General features: G+C 47.4%; 1 protein-coding gene across 3 annotated transcripts in view; it reads left to right on the top strand.

The window, feature by feature from the left end:
• Nucleotides 1-2,872: 2,872 nt before the first annotated feature.
• SSH3 (slingshot protein phosphatase 3) overlaps nucleotides 2,873-17,014 on the top strand; it is a 29,141-nt gene continuing 14,999 nt past the window's right edge. The window contains exons 1-3 of one of the 3 annotated variants that reach the window (XM_035125598.3): nucleotides 2,873-3,277; nucleotides 13,131-13,168; nucleotides 16,581-16,770. In XM_035125598.3, the coding sequence (XP_034981489.2) occupies nucleotides 3,212-3,277; nucleotides 13,131-13,168; nucleotides 16,581-16,770 (294 nt within the window). In that variant the 5' untranslated portion in view covers nucleotides 2,873-3,211. The remainder of the gene's footprint in view (nucleotides 3,278-13,130; nucleotides 13,169-16,580; nucleotides 16,771-17,014) is intronic. The other 2 variants (XM_088663745.1, XM_088663739.1) reach the window with 2 other exon arrangements.

Below are 17,014 nucleotides of genomic sequence, written 5' to 3'. Positions count from 1 at the left end.
AATCCCTTGTTTTGTTTTGTTAACCCTGAACAATTTAGTATCATGAGCAAACTTTGCTCCCTCGATACACTAATGGGACTCCATATGTTGGTGATAGTCTGTATCCATTTTGGTAAACAATAGGGTTTACAAGCTGCTTTAGGTTCTTCAATAGGCTATGTTGCTATTAATCCCCAATTTGGCAGGAACAATAGTAGAGAGGGCAGGTGGAGGGGTGAGAGAGGGAGGGAGAATAATACGATCTTGGAGTCATAGAGTAGTGCCATCCTTTTTCTTACAACTGCACTCAGAAAGTGTTCAGTTTAAATCATTTTGTGAAATCTACACACTTCCTTTGCCCTCATTGCCCTGTTAGTCCAATGCCCCAATGCAACAACTAGCTTAGTTTCTTGGCAAAGTCTAGCAATCTTCTACCCTCCACCTTTGCTTCCTCCCTTCCTGTCAATAGTACACAGCCCTTGCACTAGACCATGTGCATCATTTTGCACCAATACTCTTCCTTTTCCCCGTTGCTGTTCATCAACACATCTCTGCCACTCCTTGTCGCTCCATGTCCTTTCTTAACTTTAATCAAACCGACAACTTCCATCTTGCCTCAAAGAAACTGGACTACCAATGGATTTGTTTTCTGAGCCACTGAAATTATATGTCTGCTCAGCCAACCTAGCATATAGTTTTGGACTGCCCAAGTGCTAATATATGCATACACTGTGCTTTGTATAAATCGCTGTTGGCCTTGCCTGACACAATGCATATCCCCATCTAGTGTGCATACACAGAACTGCAATTTGTCGTCGTCTCCCCCCCCCCAACCTTCTGCATGGTGCAATTTAGGAAGCCAGGCACGATGATTGTACACAGTGAAGAACCGTGGCTGCCACATGATAGCACAGTGTCTCATAGGACCTTAAACAGAGCAGGTGGCAATGGTACTGTTAAAATTGCTTTGGCTGGTTTCAGTTGCCAAGTCTCCCCTGCCCGTTCGGAAGGTGTGCAAGGGGCTCCTGCGAGCTGCTCTGCTTAACCAGCTGCATTTTGGGGGAAGAGCTGTACTCAGTGGTAGTGCAGCACATGCTCTGCAACCAAATATCCCAGTTTCAACCCCTGGTGTCTCCAGCTGGGGCTGGGAAGCGGCTTCCCCATCTGAAACCCTCAAGGAGGTGCTGCCAGAGAGTGCAAGCAATACAACTGACCTAGATGTGCCAATAGCCCGATTTGCTATGAAACAGCTTCATAACTGCCTGCACTAATATTGGGTCCAAATTGCAGCACTGTCTTATAGGTTGTATTGTAATTGTGTGCCTGGGGCTGGCTGCCTGGCTCAGGGAATCGAGGGGGTGGGTAAGGCTGAGTGTACTGAGATCAGGGCTGCCTGCAGTGAACCTGGAAATCCTGCCAACTCCTTTCAAAAGCTCCAAAGCAACAAGAGATGCTGCTGCCGTTCACACCGCTGACCCACCTGCCCACGCTCCTTTCCACCTGCTGGGTCTTTCACAGCTAGCAAGGGCACGTAGGAAAGTGCAGTGGTTGTCCGCCCTTTCATTGGTTCTGAGTGTTTAAAGATCAAATGCAAGGCAAACAATTCCATTATCTTCACGAAGCAGCTTACATTAAGCATCCACAACAAAAAAACCCAGGAATGAGCTGCAGTTCCTGCTATATCTTCTACACTGAACAAATCTCAGTTGGTAGAGCATGAGACACTTCATCTCAAGGGTGTGGGCGGAAGGTACTTGCATTGCAGGGGATTGGACTAGATGACACTTGTGGCCCCTTCCAATTCTATGATTCTTGGAGGTTTAACTGTGCAAACTAGTGTGCGCTATGCAACTTGCACTTTAATGTTTTAAAATATATGATCATTTCGTTGATATTTTTTTAAAGCATTCCCCTTACAAAGGGCTAGTTGCTTGAAATGCTTTGGATCAAAACTGCTTCCAATGAGAACTGGTTAGCAATTTGAGCTTTTAGGGGGAAGAGCTGGGTGTCTATTCTAGGTCGTCTGCTAGCAGCCTTCCGCAATATCCGAAGCATTTTAGAACATCAGCACTGCTGAGTTCTGAACAGATTTTACTTTTACCTTCAATAGCCTGGCCCGGCGGCGGTATCAGCAGCTGGCGATGTTTGCAGGGCGGTACTTGTGGCTCGCTATGCTATGGATTAGGAAGGCTGCTTTTTGGATCCCGATATGCGGCGGGGGTGGCAGTGGGCTCCATGCGGCCGTCGTGCCTGATTTGGGGGGGGGGGGCGTTGTGCTGCTTCTCCTGCCTCTGACGTTCGTCTTTTCGCTCGACCACCTGCTGAGTCATTGTAGTAATATGGGGGGGGCAGCAGCGGCAAGGCGTCAGCTTTCCATTTTAAACTCCGACTCTGGTGTTAGCTGAGATTTTAACTCTGCATGCATGAAAACAAACAAACACGGTGCCCGCCGCCCTCCCTAATGTTCAGGCCACAACGGGAAGAGAGCCTCCCTCCGTTTCACACGGCTGCACCAACGCTCCCGAGGCAAGCAGCAACAGCAACCTCACAGCAGCTGCAGCAACCTGTGCACATCCTCCGAGGCATAGGAGCCAACTCCCAGGGGCCGCTGCGGTCCCTTCGCCGCCCCCTTAATAAAATATTTGAGCGCCCCCCCTCCCAAAAAAAGAAGTTGATGGGCTTTGCCATTCAAATAGTGTGCGTGTCATGTGATCGATTATGTGGGTCGGGCTTCCCTCTCCTCCCTCCCCCCCCCAATATTTCATTCAAGTTGGCACCTCGGCTCAGAGGCGCTTGTTACCCCGCTTCACACCATACGCAGGCCTAGCAGCACTCAGAATAGGTGCCGGGGCTGAGCCTTGCCCGCTATGATGGAAGGGTGCCACTGCGGCTTGGGGAAGCGAGCCCCCGAGCAGCCCGACGCTCCTCCCATCTCCGCTCCTGGCTGGGGAAAACCCTCCCGCGTATTGGGGCTGGTTCCTTTAAGAGCCTCCCGCGAAGGACGTGCGCGATTCCTCCGCGCAGCATCCTTGAGCTTCCTGGTTAAGGCGGCCGTGGGCAGGAGAAGAAAGTTTACGGCCGGCAGGTCCCACCCTGGCGTGACCCAGGGAGTGCGCGGAAGGCTGGGCACGCCCGCCCCCTGGAGGCTGACGGCAGCGGCGCCGAGTGGTACGATCTTTCCCCGTCGGCTCGCGGCGCGCTGGGAGCGGAGGAAGGGCGCCGGAAGCCGCGCATGGCGCTGGTGACCGTCTGTCGCTCCCCGTCGGGGAGCGGCCACTCGACACCCACCGGCAGCAAGGTGAGCTCGCACGCCGCTTCTTGCCCAGCCTCAAGCCGCCCCAAGAGAACCCCACCCTGATCCCCCGACGGGACCCACACAGCAGCGGCTCGTCTTCTTTTAGGCACGGCTGCGATCCATCATCCCCTTTCTGGGGCTGGCGGGGTGTGTGTGTGTGTGTGTGTGTTGTGTTTCGACGGCTGCGCCATCGTGTGCCCCTTCCTGGCCACCTCTGTCTCCCATTGCAAGCTGTATGCTGAGCTGTGCAAGCGACTGCACCTTGCACCATTTTGGCCCCGAAGGATCTGGCCGTTTGTTCTCGCACCTCCCTGCAGGGGCGCTGTCGGAAGGACTGGCTTGCGCGGGGTGGGGGGCGTATTGCGCAGAGAAGGGGGCCCACGCGCCAAATAGATTTTCCCCTGTCTCTAGCCCTCTCCTCTTCCCAGTAGAGGGAGCTCCCTGGGGTGAAGCAGTAGCACGAGTGGCATAGGGAAAGAAAACGACGGTCTGCCACTCTTATATGTAGGATTTCTTTACCTGCTGCAGCAGGGACTCGTGCTTCCCACCTTTGCCACTCAAGGTGGGCCAGTCTCAACCTGAAACACGAACCCCACTTAGCTGTTTTGTCATACTTGCATTCAGTGTAAATCACAGAGTGGCAAAAGGTGGGGTTTTTTTCTTTTTAAAGCCATCATTTCTAGGGGAAGGGCTGTAGATCCTCATGATGGCTATGTTCTGCCTCCATCCTTCTGAATACTAGTTGCTGGAAACCGCAACTGCTGTTGCTGTCATGCCCTGTTTGCAGGCTTCCTGCAGGCATCTGGTTTGACCACTCTGAGAACAGGATGCTGGATTAAATGGGTCTTGGGCCTGATCCAGCAGGCTCTTCTTATGTTCTAGACTGCATCTGCTCTGCCTGCAGGTTTGATTCCCAGAGTTTCCAGGCAGGGCTGGGAATGTCCCCTGCCTGAAACCCTGAAGAGATGCTGCCAGACCATGTGTAGATAATATTGAACTAGGTGGGCCAATGGTCTAATTTGGTCTAAGGCAGCTTCCTATGTTAACACCTCTTATGGTGTAGTATTAAAATATCCAAGCAGAAGCAACTACCTCTGTGCTGGTAATTGTGGCTACAGAACTAAGGTTGCCAGATTTTTTCAACTTCAGTCAAATTCAGTGGATTTTGTCAGGGGACTGATTTGTAAATCTGGGGACTGTCCCTGGGAAACAGGGACATCTGGTAACCTTATTGTAAACAGTTCTGGGTTGCCTAATGGAGTGGGAGAGGGCATAATCTTGATGATGTGGCACCCCCAGAAAGGTATGGTGGAGGCATTTTACCAGCATCTTCCTTGGGCTGGGTGCTTGCACAACTTGTAGCCTTCCTGGGTGGGTGGAATGAGGGGTTCATACAGAGTAGAGTAATCTAGCTGCGTGAAGCCAGAATGTTTGAGCTTCACAGTCCCTGCTCATTGCGACTGTTGTAGAGAGCAGGGGCCAGCTGTGAAACACCCATTCAGCTCCTCTGGCCTGAGCCTCTCTGATCAACTGCCTCTCTCAATTCTCCATGTAAGGAAGCCTGTCAAAAGCATGCCACAGTGGTCAATTGCCTTTCCTTGCTTGGGTCCCCTCAGATATGCTTTCCCCAGTCCTTACTCCTTCCCCTTTTCTTCCTCTAATCAGCTCTTGACAGCTCAGGATCCTGTGCAGGAGAGCTGGGCATTAATAAGTGACTTGTCGGGGAGTTTCACAACTTGCCACTTCCTGCCTGCTCCTTGCAGATTGCAACTTCAGAGGCCCGTGGAAGGCAGCAAAAAATAACCCTTGCATAAGAGCCTCAGAAAAGCAAGATTTCCCCACTCCGGAACACCAACCCTGGGGTACCTCTGTGTCCGTTTGCACTGGGGTGCCTAGCGCCAGAGTTCTCAAACCCCCAAGCTTGGCAGTTTGCTGGGCTGATTGCGTTTCAAGCGTAATTAGACATTGTGCAAGGAGCTGGCAATTAGGAAGTGGCAGGGACACGGTTTGTGTTTTTTTCCGTGCTTAAAAATGTCACAGGAAATTGCCAACAGACTGGGAATCTCATAGATAAGGTTATGCAAGAGCCTGGATTCAAGGCCGCTCCAGGAAAATATTTGCAACCATTCCAAGGAGACTGGAGACTAGCAGTGTCCTAAAATGGAACCACACTGTGTATTTCCAGGCTGGATTCCCTCCCACCCACCCACCCACCAGCCCTCAGCTGTGAAACTGTGACATTGTGCAGGTCTGCACAGCTTGTGATCCACCAGGGCAAACACAGACCACCAATCGCAGATTGTAAGATGCACAAGGCTTGATCAATCTTCTAGTTTCTTGCTTATATGGGATATGGACCTACGAAAAACAAGGTGAAGAGCACCTCAGCCCATAGATGTGGTCCGCAGGGAACACTCAGCTTAGTGGGACATAAGATGTCCAGGCTTGGTGCAGAATGCTAAGAATTAGTGTAGCAGCTCACAGCGTGAGCTGCAATGTCCTTAGTTTGACCCTTGCCTTAGCTGGGAGCTCACTTGGTAGCTTTGGACAAGCCACTCTCTTTTGGCCTCAGCCCCACCATCTACAGTGCAGGGATAATAATACTGGCATACTTTGTGGGGTTGTTGTAGCGCAGGGCTGGGGGACCTGTGGCCAAAGGTTGTTGAACCCCCATCAGCCTCAACCAGCATGACCAGTGGTCAGGGGATGATGGGAGTTGTTGTTCAGCAACGTCTAGAGCAGTGTTTTTCAACCTTTTTGGGGCAAAGGCACACTTGTTTCATGAAAAAAATCACGAGGCACACCACCATTAGAAAATGTTAAAAAATTTAACTTTGTGCCTATATTGACTATATATAAAGTAATTTTTCAATTTTTCCCACGGCACACCAGGCAACATCTCGCGGCACACTAGTGTGCCACGGAACAGTGGTTGAAAAACACTGGTCTAGAGGGCCACCGGTTCCCTGTGGCTGTTATAGGGATTGTTGGGATAACGCGTGTGGATTGCTCTCACTATTGAAATCTCTTGTAGTGCTAAGTAAATGGAGTGAACCCTCATGTATGACCTAGCCTGATTACATACATAATAATGAGTACTTGTCATTATATCCAACCGAGAGCCTGGAAAACTCAATTGGTTAGAGTGTGGTGCAGATAACACCAAGGTTGTAGGTTTGGTCCCCATATGGGGCAGCTGCATATCTCCCCTGCATTGCAGGGGGTTAGACTAGATGATCATCAGGGTCCCTTCCAACTCTACAATTCTATGATTGTTATTAATTGAAACAAAATAAAAATATTCCTTCCAGTAGCACCTTAGAGACCAACTAAGTTTGTCATTGGTATGAGCTTTCGTGTGCATGGACACTTCTTCAGATACTGTATCTGTTCATACCAATGACAAACTTAGTTGGTCTCTAAGGTGCTACTGGAAGGAATATTCTTATTCTTATTTTTGTTTATTTTTTTTATTTTTTTCGACTACGTCAGACCAACACAGCTACCTACCTGTAACTACTGTTATTAATTGGTCACCTTTGTCTTCAGCAAGTGTTCTAGCTTCTTATATAGGCCAAGAACCAGCAGGTTTACAAAAGCATCCCTTTTATGGCAGAATCCCATATTCACTGTAGAGCCAGCCCTGGTTTTCCACCTGAAGCGAAAATCAATATGGTGACCTTCTGTTCAGTTCTGAAGTGTTTTTTTTTTAAATGACACAAAGACAAGAAATTTGAGGTAGGATAATGGCACCCTTCTGGAATCTGTTGCCCATTGGTCCCAGATCCAGCCCTGGCTTGTAGGCCCATAATGAAAGGCTAGCTACTTCAACCCCCTTCATGGATCAATGCCTTGTCGTGGCGAAGGGGCTTGAATAACTCAGAGAAGCTATGAGCTATGCCATGCAGGGCCACCCAAGATGGACAGGTCATAGTGGAGAGTTTTGACTAAACGTGATCCACCTGGAGAAGGAACTGGCAAGCCACTCCAGTATCCCTGCCAAGAAAACTCCATGGACAAAGACAACAGGCATATAAAAGTTATGACGCTGGAAGATGAGCCCCTCAGGTCGGAAGGCGTCCAACATGCTACTGAGGAAGAGCGGAGGACAAGTACAAGTAGATTCAGAGCTGATGAAGCGGCTGGGCCAAAGCCGAAAGGACGCTCAGTTGCGGATATGCCTGGAAGCGAAAGGAAAGTCCGATGCTGTAAAGAAAAATATTGCATAGGAACCTGGAATGTAAGAACCATGAATAGAGGTAAGCTGGATGTGGTCAAAAATGAGATGACAAGAATAAATATCGACATCCTGGGCATCAGTGAACTAAAATGGAAGGGAATGGGTGAATTCAGTTCGGGTGACTATCATATCTACTACTGTGGGCAAGAATCCTGTAGAAGAAATGGAGTGGCCCTCATAGTCAACAAAAGAGTGGCAAAAGCTGTGATGGGATGCAATCTCAAAAATGACAGAATGATCTCGATACGAATCCAAGGCAGACCTTTTAACATCACAGTAATCCAAGTTTATGCACCAACTACCGGTGCTGAAGAAAGTGAAATTGACCAATTCTATGAAGACCTACAACACCTTCTAGAAATGGCACCAAAGAAGGATGTTCTTCTCATTACAGGGGATTGGAATGCTAAAGTAGGGAATCAAGAGATAAAAGGAACAACTGGCAAGTTTGGCCTTGGAGTTCAAAATGAAGCAGGGCAAAGGCTAATAGAGTTCTGTCAAGAGAACAAGCTGGTCATCACAAACACTCTCTTCCAACAACACAAGAGACGACTCTACACATGGATATCACCAAATGGGCAGCATCGAAATCAGATTGATTATATTCTCTGCAGCCAAAGATGGAGAAGCTCTATACAGTCAGCAAAAACAAGACCTGGAGCTGACTGTAACTCAGATCATCAGCTTCTTATAGCAAAATTCCAGCTTAAAATGAAGAAAGTAGGAAAAACCACTGGGCCAGTAAGATACAATCTGAATCAAATCCCTTATGAATACACAGTGGAAGTGAGGAACAGGTTTAAGGATTTAGATTTGGTGGACAGAGTGCCTGAAGAACTATGGATGGAGGCTCGTAACATTATACAGGAGGCAGCAACAAAAACCATCCCAAGGAAAAGGAAATGCAAGAAAGCAAAATGGCTGTCCAACGAGGCCTTACAAATAGCGGAGGAGAGGAGGCAAGCAAAATGCAAGGGAGATAGGGAAAGATACAGGAAACTGAATGCAGATTTCCAAAAAACAGCAAGGAGAGACAAGAGGGTCTTCTTAAATGAGCAATGCAAAGAAATAGAGGAAAACAATAGAATGGGGAAAACCAGAGATCTGTTCAAGAAAATTGGAGATATGAAAGGAACATTTCGTACAAAGATTACCATAATCAAGGACAAAAGTGGTAAGGACCTAACAGAAGCAGAAGACATCAAGAAGAGGTGGCAAGAATACACAGAGGAATTATACCAGAAAGATATGGAGGTCTCGTACACCCCAGGTAGTGTGGTTGCTGACCTTGAGCCAGACATCTTGGAGAGTGAAGTCAAATGGGCCTTAGAAAGCACTGCTAATAACAAGGCCAGTGGAAGTGATGATATTCCAGCTGAACTATTTAAAATTTTAAAAGATGATGCTGTTAAGGTGCTACACCCAATATGCCAGCAAGTTTGGAAAACTCAGCAATGGCCAGAGGATTGGAGAAGATCAGTCTACATCCCAATTCCAAAAAAGGGCAGTGCCAAAGAATGCTCCAACTACCGCACAATTGCCCTCATTTCACACGCTAGCAAGGTTATGCTTAAAATTCTACAAGGCAGGCTTAGGCAGTATGTGGACCGAGAACTCCCAGAAGTGCAAGCTGGATTTCGAAAGGGCAGAGGAACCAGAGACCAAATAGCAAACATGCGCTGGATTATGGAGAAAGCTAGAGAGTTCCAGAAAAACGTCTACTTCTGCTTCATTGACTATGCAAAAGCCTTTGACTGTGTCGACCACAGCAAACTATGGCAAGTTCTTAAAGAAATGGGAGTGCCTGATCACCTCATCTGTCTCCTGAGAAATCTCTATGTGGGACAAGAAGCTACAGTTAGAACTGGATATGGAACAACCGATTGGTTCAAAATTGGGAAAGGAGTACGACAAGGTTGTATATTGTCTCCCTGCTTATTTAACTTATATGCAGAATTCATCATGCGAAAGGCTGGACTAGATGAATCCCAAGCAGGAATTAAGATTGCCGGAAGAAATATCAACAACCTCAGATATGCAGATGACACAACCTTGATGGCAGAAAGTGAGGAGGAATTAAAGAACCTTTTAATGAGGGTGAAAGAGGAGAGCGCAAAATATGGTCTGAAGCTCAACATCAAAAAAACCAAGATCATGGCCACTGGTCCCATCACCTCCTGGCAAATAGAAGGGGAAGAAATGGAGGCAGTGAGAGATTTTACTTTCTTGGGCTCCTTGATCACTGCAGATGGTGACAGCAGTCACGAAATTAAAAGACGCCTGCTTCTTGGGAGAAAAGCAATGACAAACCTAGACAGCATCTTAAAAAGCAGAGACATCACCTTGCCGACAAAGGTCCGTATAGTTAAAGCTATGGTTTTCCCAGTAGTGATGTATGGAAGTGAGAGCTGGACCATAAAGAAGGCTGATCGCCGAAGAATTGATGCTTTTGAATTATGGTGCTGGAGGAGACTCTTGAGAGTCCCATGGACTGCTAGAAGATCAAACCTATCCATTCTTAAGGAAATCAGCCCTGAGTGCTCCCTGGAAGGACAGATCGTGAAGCTGAGGCTCCAATACTTTGGCCACCTCATGAGAAGAGAAGAATCCTTGGAAAAGACCCTGATGTTGGGAAAGATTGAGGGCACTAGGAGAAGGGGACGACAGAGGACGAGATGGTTGGACAGTGTTCTCGAGGCTACGGACATGAGTTTGACCGAACTGCGGGAGGCAGTGGAAGACAGGAGTGCCTGGCGTGCTATGGTCCATGGGGTCACGAAGAGTCGGACACGACTAAACGACTAAACAACAACAACAGCTACTTCAACATCTCTTTCAAATAAGGTTGAGAACCAAGCCAGCTTCTGTGATGAAGGACGGTGTCTGCATTCTGGGTCTAATTGTAGCATGCAACCTTAGTATATTTGATTAGCTGCATGTTGAGACATTTGGGGCTCTTTCTTTTTCTTTTCCCACTTCAAAAGAGAACGTCTCTAACCCTTTTGGTGCTGAGATAAATTGGGAACCTGCTTGTGAAATTGTGGAACTCAGAAGAAGGCTGAGCAAGGCTTCCAAGACCTTAGGCTTCAATGCTCAGACTCTGTCCTTCTCTCTTCTGAAATAATAAAACATGATCCAAAATAAACACCAATGCACAAAGTCAGGCTGTCGGTTGGGGCCTGTAAAATACAGAGCCCTGTATGGAAGTCCTGTTGATGTTCGGGATCAGAGGTGGCATAACAGTTCTGTGCTTGTGGCACAGAAGGGACTGCTTGGAACAGGAACATTATGCCATGCTGGGTTTCTGAAGAAGTGTCCATTAGAAAGAACTTCCTGACAGTAAGAGCTGTTCGGCAGTGGAATTTGCTACCAAGGAGTGTGGTGGAGTCTCCTTCTTTGGAGGTCTTTTAGCAGAGGCTTGACAGGCATATGTCAAGAATGCTTTGATGGTGTTTCCTGCTCGGCAGGGGGTTGGACTGGATGGCCCTTGTGGTCTCTTCCAACTCTACGAATCTATGATTTTCCATGGCAGAGCCAACAGCGCAAACAATTGTGAGGTGGTTTGGTTCTTCTGGTATAAAGGAATCGCTCTGAAGCTGCTATGGAAAGCGCCAGCCACCTGCCCCAGCCATGGGGTTGCTCTAAGCAAAAATCTGCTCTTATTCCCTTATGGGGAACACAAGAGCCTTATTGGGTTCTCCATCGGTCGGAGAATATATAACAGAGGCCAAACAGAAGTTTGAGAAGCAAAGCCTTTATTTTTGCTGTTGCAACAGGGTCCTTCCCCTCACTCAGGAGAACAAGGAAGGCACCCAGAACAAAAGAGAACCTCCACTTTTATCAGTTTTCCCATCACCAAGAAACGCCCCCAATACATCATTCCTACATCACAGCTATGTAATCAATACCTCACAAAAAAGGAGGGTTCAAGGTAGAAATCTGAGCACTTTTGACACCTCTCCTAGTCCTCCTATCACCCCTCCCAGGCGTGAATTCCTAAACACAAAGAGAAATTAACATTTTCATAAGGGTTGATCACTGTCTTTTGTTCAGAGGAGTCTTCCATTGTGAATGAGATACCATTGATGGGGAATTATGGCTCCCAAGTTGCTAGTCATGTGGAAATGTGTGCATATGCTGATCCTTAAGCCGTCCTTAAGGCAGGGTTGAGTCCAAGCGGGAGGGGTGAGGGTCTTTGAAGCGGAGCGGAGACTGGGAAGATGGCGTTGAACAGGATTCTGGGTATTGCAGCTGTCAAATTCGGTCACCCCTCTCTGTTCATTAATAATGGTGTCCTGATCCCCCCCCCTTATAATTTTCTATAACAGGGTGTAGCCAGCCAGAACTTGGGCCTTATCCACACCTACCTTTTGCCCCACTCTTTCCAGGCACAAGTCTGCGCTTTAAAGCTCTGTGTCCAAGTGTGTTTCTTTTTTTCTTATTTGCCACGGAGCTTTCCCTCTGAAATCAGAGGAAATGTGAATTCTGGTTTTCTGCAAATTGACGTGTGCTCTGATTGAATACTAAAGAGCAGGTTTTTGCAGGAAAGCTCTGGAGCAAAAAAAAAAAGAGAGTTGCTTGGACATGTACCTTTGAAGCACTGACTGTCCCTGGAAAAGAGCAGAGGATGGAGAAGCCCTTAAATCTGTGCTCGCCAGCAGTGCTTTCTTTGTATGCCTTTTGTGTTGGCAAGCGTGAGCGTAAAACATTTTAGCTGTGCATGAGGTAGATGATTTTCATTATAAATGGTAGGATATTTTATGGTTTTATAGCCTGCATTTACTATGTTTGTGCATTGCTGTATGTTATGGCTTTGTGGTCTAGACAAATAAACTGAACCATCACTTAAAAGAAAGGCAGCCTGCTATCACTCCCAAGTCCCACCAAGGTAAAAGCCTCAGTGATTTAATTGGGTCAAACTGTTTTATCCCCAGGCCCAAGCAGAGCTTGCCTGAGGCCTGGGGTGGGAGTCCCCAGTTGCCCAGGAGGCATGACAGTGCAAGTCTGCGCAGGCTTCCCTAGCCAGCTTAGCCCTCTGAGGAGCCAGTGCCATTTTTCTAGAAAAAGAGGTTCTGGAACTCACCATGAACACCTCCCTCATTCTCTTAGAATGGCAATGGTGCCTACCTGAGAGGTGCCTGGACTGAGTTCCAGAGAGTGTTGCCTGAAAAAAAGCCCCCTGTTCTGTATGGACCTGCTTATCTCTGGAAGACCTTGGTAGCAGGCCCACCTCTACCATTAGGCAGAATAAGATGGCTCTTTTGGGCAGCATTTGCTGAGAAGTGCAGCTGAGTGTGCCATGTGATCTGCCTTGCAGCTCCCAAACTAGCCTGCTGTCCTCGGGTCCAAGGAAGGATGCTGTCCCATCTCCACTGTTCAGGTGATATTCAAGGGCCCCCCTGGTTGGCTTCTGCAAATGGAATAAGGGGAGCCCCATCTTCCCCCTTTGGCTCAGGAAGCAAAATGCCTTGGGACAGCCCTTGGTGGAAATGACCGTGTCTAGTAGATTGGTGCCACATATGTGGAAACTTAGAACGTCGTTTAATCTGGAGCAGGAGATCTCTTCTTCTTTGCTCTGGATCAGAAGTGACTGATCTACCTGGAATTCACTTGCAGGATGAAGATCTTCCTCGGAAAAGACAGCTGCAGCGACGGTAAGGAGCTAGCCTTTGTAATCCTGTCCTTTCACACATACAGGTGAAACTCGGAAAATTAGAATATCGTCGAAAACTGCATTTATTTCAGTAATGCAACTTAAAAGGTGAAACCAATATATGAGATAGATGCATGACATGCAAAGCAAGATATGTCAAGCCTTTATTTGTTGTAATTGTAACTATTTGTTGTTAGGCGGCTCAGTTATAAATGGAATGTAATTAATGAAATGTAATAGAGATGTTTATTTTTTGTATTATTGTAACTATTTGTTTTATTACTGTGGAATTTCCAAAAGAAAGCATTTGTAAAAATTAAAAGAAAAAAAAAGTTGCATTACTGAAATAAATGCACTTTTCGGCGATATTCTAATTTTCCGAGTTTCACCTGTACAAACAAAAAGACCAGGGTCCTCCCTGGTGTTTCTCCCAGTAGCAGAAACCCAGCACCAGTGTATTTTTTCCTCCCACTTAAGGCATTAGGGTGGGGGAAGTTGCACTTTGCAACTTATTTTTCTAAATGATGGTTCCAATGCTGGAGCTACACAGTGAAGAAATGCAGAAGGAAGAGAATATAAATATTCCAAAACAGTGCAGTGGGTAGTGGTGGTGCAGGAAGTTGGAGCATTGCTGCTTCTTATAACTTAAAAACAACAACAAACTAGCGCTGCACCAAGTGCCCCAGTACTAGAAAAATATAGTGTAGGAGTTCAAACAGGAAAAAATAGTTGATTTATGTTTACCCCGTTTTTCATGAAGCATCCAAAGTGGCGTACAACAAAAGATATCATAACAAATCAAACTGTTTAAAAAACCTACAGGTTAAAAAGACAACAGTGACCCAGAGTAAATTAAAACCGTGATACCATACTCAGGAATCAAAAAGCAGCAAACATTTAAGAGCATATTCTGGTGCCTTTTTAAGCTGAAGGGAGAGAGGGGGCCTGCGCAGAGAAGACTCTTCTTGGTTACTGCCAAACACACTTAAAAAGTGTGCCATAGCTGATTATAATGAACAAGAAGGAGAAAGCGATCCTTCAGGTAATCGGTCCCAAACTGTTAAGGCAGTATAGGTCAAAAGCAAAACCTTAAACCTGGGTCAGTGGCTAAATGGCAGCTAATGCAGCTCCTTTAGGAGTGGTGTAATATGCATGTGATAAGGCACCCCGTGAGTTGTCTAATTGCTGCATTTTGCACCAGTTGCAGCTTGCAGGGCAAGCTAAGGGCAGCCCCACGTAAAGCACACTGCAGTAATCCAAACTCAAGTTTATCAATGCCTGAGCCACAGCGACCAACTGATGTGGGTGTTTGGCGGTGAGGAGGAGGAGAGAGTTGTGTTCCTCATTAATATCACATGACATTTGCAAAACCAAATTGTACACCGCAGTCCCAATTGCATGGGAGGGAAAAATTACATTTTTCCCAAGAAAAGTGCAATCTTGAGACAAGATTGTGTGCAGCAAAAGCATAACAACTGCATGTTTGTTGCTCTGAAAAGAGGGAAGAAACCTTGCAAAGAGGAGTGGGGAATAGGATAAATTATCTTGCAATGGAAAATGTGCACCAAACGAATACATGGGAGGATACTGTGCATTAAATATAAATGTACAGTATAGTGGAAAGATCTCTAATTCTGCCGAACTGGAAGGATCTAATTCCCTCGTCCTCTGTAACGGAACTTGCCATCTTTTCAAACACCTTTGAACTCTGCACTAAGGGTGGGGGCGCGAAGTGAACAGAGAAATAATGGCTGAGGGAATGGCTACTGCCCACTTCCCCTACTGCTCCTCCACTCTAAATCACTTCCCCTAGATAATCTCTGCTTTTTAACAAATGGTGGGAGCAGTGTTACACATGCTAGTGTGTAGCATGTGGGGAGTGTCATACATACCCTTCCTATCTAATTTGTCAGGGGTTGGTGGTCATTTTTGGAGCACACATCTCTTTTTTAAAAGTGTGAGAAAAGCGGAGATTTGGCAAATAGTTTTTTAAAAATTATTCTGAAAAGGCTAAGGGCACTCTTGCGGGGAGGAAATGCATTTTATTTTGTTTCTGTTTTTTTTATTTAAAAAAGTAGGTAATAAAAAAAAAGAGGTTGCAATTTCTAAAATGCTTGCTTATATTCCAGCTGAGTATTGCTAATATTGGTTACCGTGTTTCTCATATTATAAGACATGTCTTATATTAATTTTTTCCTCAAAAAAACACGACATGGCTTATTTTCAAGGGATGTCTTATTTTTTAATAAAGTGCACACGGGCGCTGTTTGCCGGGCTTGTCAAGCCCAGTAAACAGCGCCCGCCGATCTTCGGTGACAGGCGGGGGTGGGGGGAGAGCGGAGAACGATCTCCGCTTTCCCCCCACCCCGCCCGTCACACAGCACAGGGCCGAAGATCGGCGGGCGCTGTTTGCCGGGCTTGTCAAGCCCAGCAAACAGCGCCCGCCGATCTTCGGTGACAGGCGGGGGTGGGGGGAGAGTGGAGAACGATCTCCGCTTCCCCCCCACCCCCGCCCGTCACACAGCACAGGGCCGAAGATCGGCGGGCGCTGTTTGCCGGGCTTGTGAAGCCCAGCAAACAGCGCCCTCCGATCTTCGGTGACAGGCGGGGGTGGGGGGAGAGCGGAGAACGATCTCCGCTTTCCCCCCCCCCCACCCCGCCCGTCACACAGCACAGGTCCGAAGATCGGCGGGCGCTGTTTGCCGGGCTCGTCAAGCCCAGCAAGGAGCGCCCGCCGATCTTCGGCTCTGTCCCCCGATGCGCTACGGCTCGGGGAAGCAGGCAGGGAGCTCCTGCTGGGTCCCGCGGCTTCGCCTCTCGCTCGGTCGGGGCTTTGCGATAGTGCTTATTTTCGGGGTATGTCTTATTTTTCACCAACCCTTTGAAATCCTGTCATGGCTTATTTTTGGGGGATGCCTTAAAATATGAGAAACACGGTATATATTCCTTAGACTCAACGTTTTCCAACATTTTATTTTAAAATCGGATGTGATTTTTCAATATACCGCCACCTCTATATACATTTAATAGGCCTTAAGGCTTCTAGCTAGCAGAACCTACTTAGTTTCCCTGGATGGCTAGGCCTCCCTCCCTTGGACTACTTCAGATTTTGTGACTGTTCTGTAATTGCAAATTGCTCCCAAGAGTTCATGGGGAAGGGCCGTAGTTCAGTGGTAGAGCACCTCCTTTTATACAGAAGGTCTCAGGTTCCAGGTGGACTGGGAGAGATTCCCAGCCTATAACACTAGACAGCTGTTGCTGATCAGTGTAGAAAACACTCAATTCAATGGATCATTGTCGGGGTAAGGCAGCTTCTTATGTTCCCCTTGGAATGGAGAAGGATTTAATGGGGCAAGCTCTCCTTCTGGAGCAAGAGGGTTTTTCTACCTATCTCCATTTCTTTCCCTTTTCAGCCACAGCTTCGTCATGGTCAAAGGAGCTGCTTTGCTCCTGCAGGAAGAAGAAAAGCTGGAGTCCGTGCAGGAAGGCCCAGCCACCCCCCTGGACCACAAGCCTAAGAGTGAGAATGCCGCGGCTGAACAACAGGAGCTGCACTTACAGCAAATGGTGGGGTTGATGCGGCCAGAAGACAGCATCCGGCTGGTGAGACTGTGAGGGCAGGGAGATACGGCAGAGTGAGGATGACAAGAGACAGGAAAGCAATCGGCCTGACCACAAAATGTGCCTCTTCGGATTAAGACTGAAATAATGGGCTAATGCTGCCAATTTCTTCAAAAGAGTCTGGGAGCAGGCAGTTATGGGGTTCAGTGTTTTTGACTGCCTTGCAAAAGAGCTTGCTTGGGGCAGGGCCTTTGCCCTTATCCCTCCCCCTGTTCTGGAATCAGCA

This window comes from Zootoca vivipara, chromosome 1 (assembly GCF_965207765.1).
Source record: "Zootoca vivipara chromosome 1, rZooViv2.hap1.1, whole genome shotgun sequence".
Taxonomy (NCBI): Eukaryota; Metazoa; Chordata; class Lepidosauria; order Squamata; family Lacertidae; genus Zootoca; species Zootoca vivipara.
This window is presented reverse-complemented; position numbering and strand designations above follow the sequence as displayed.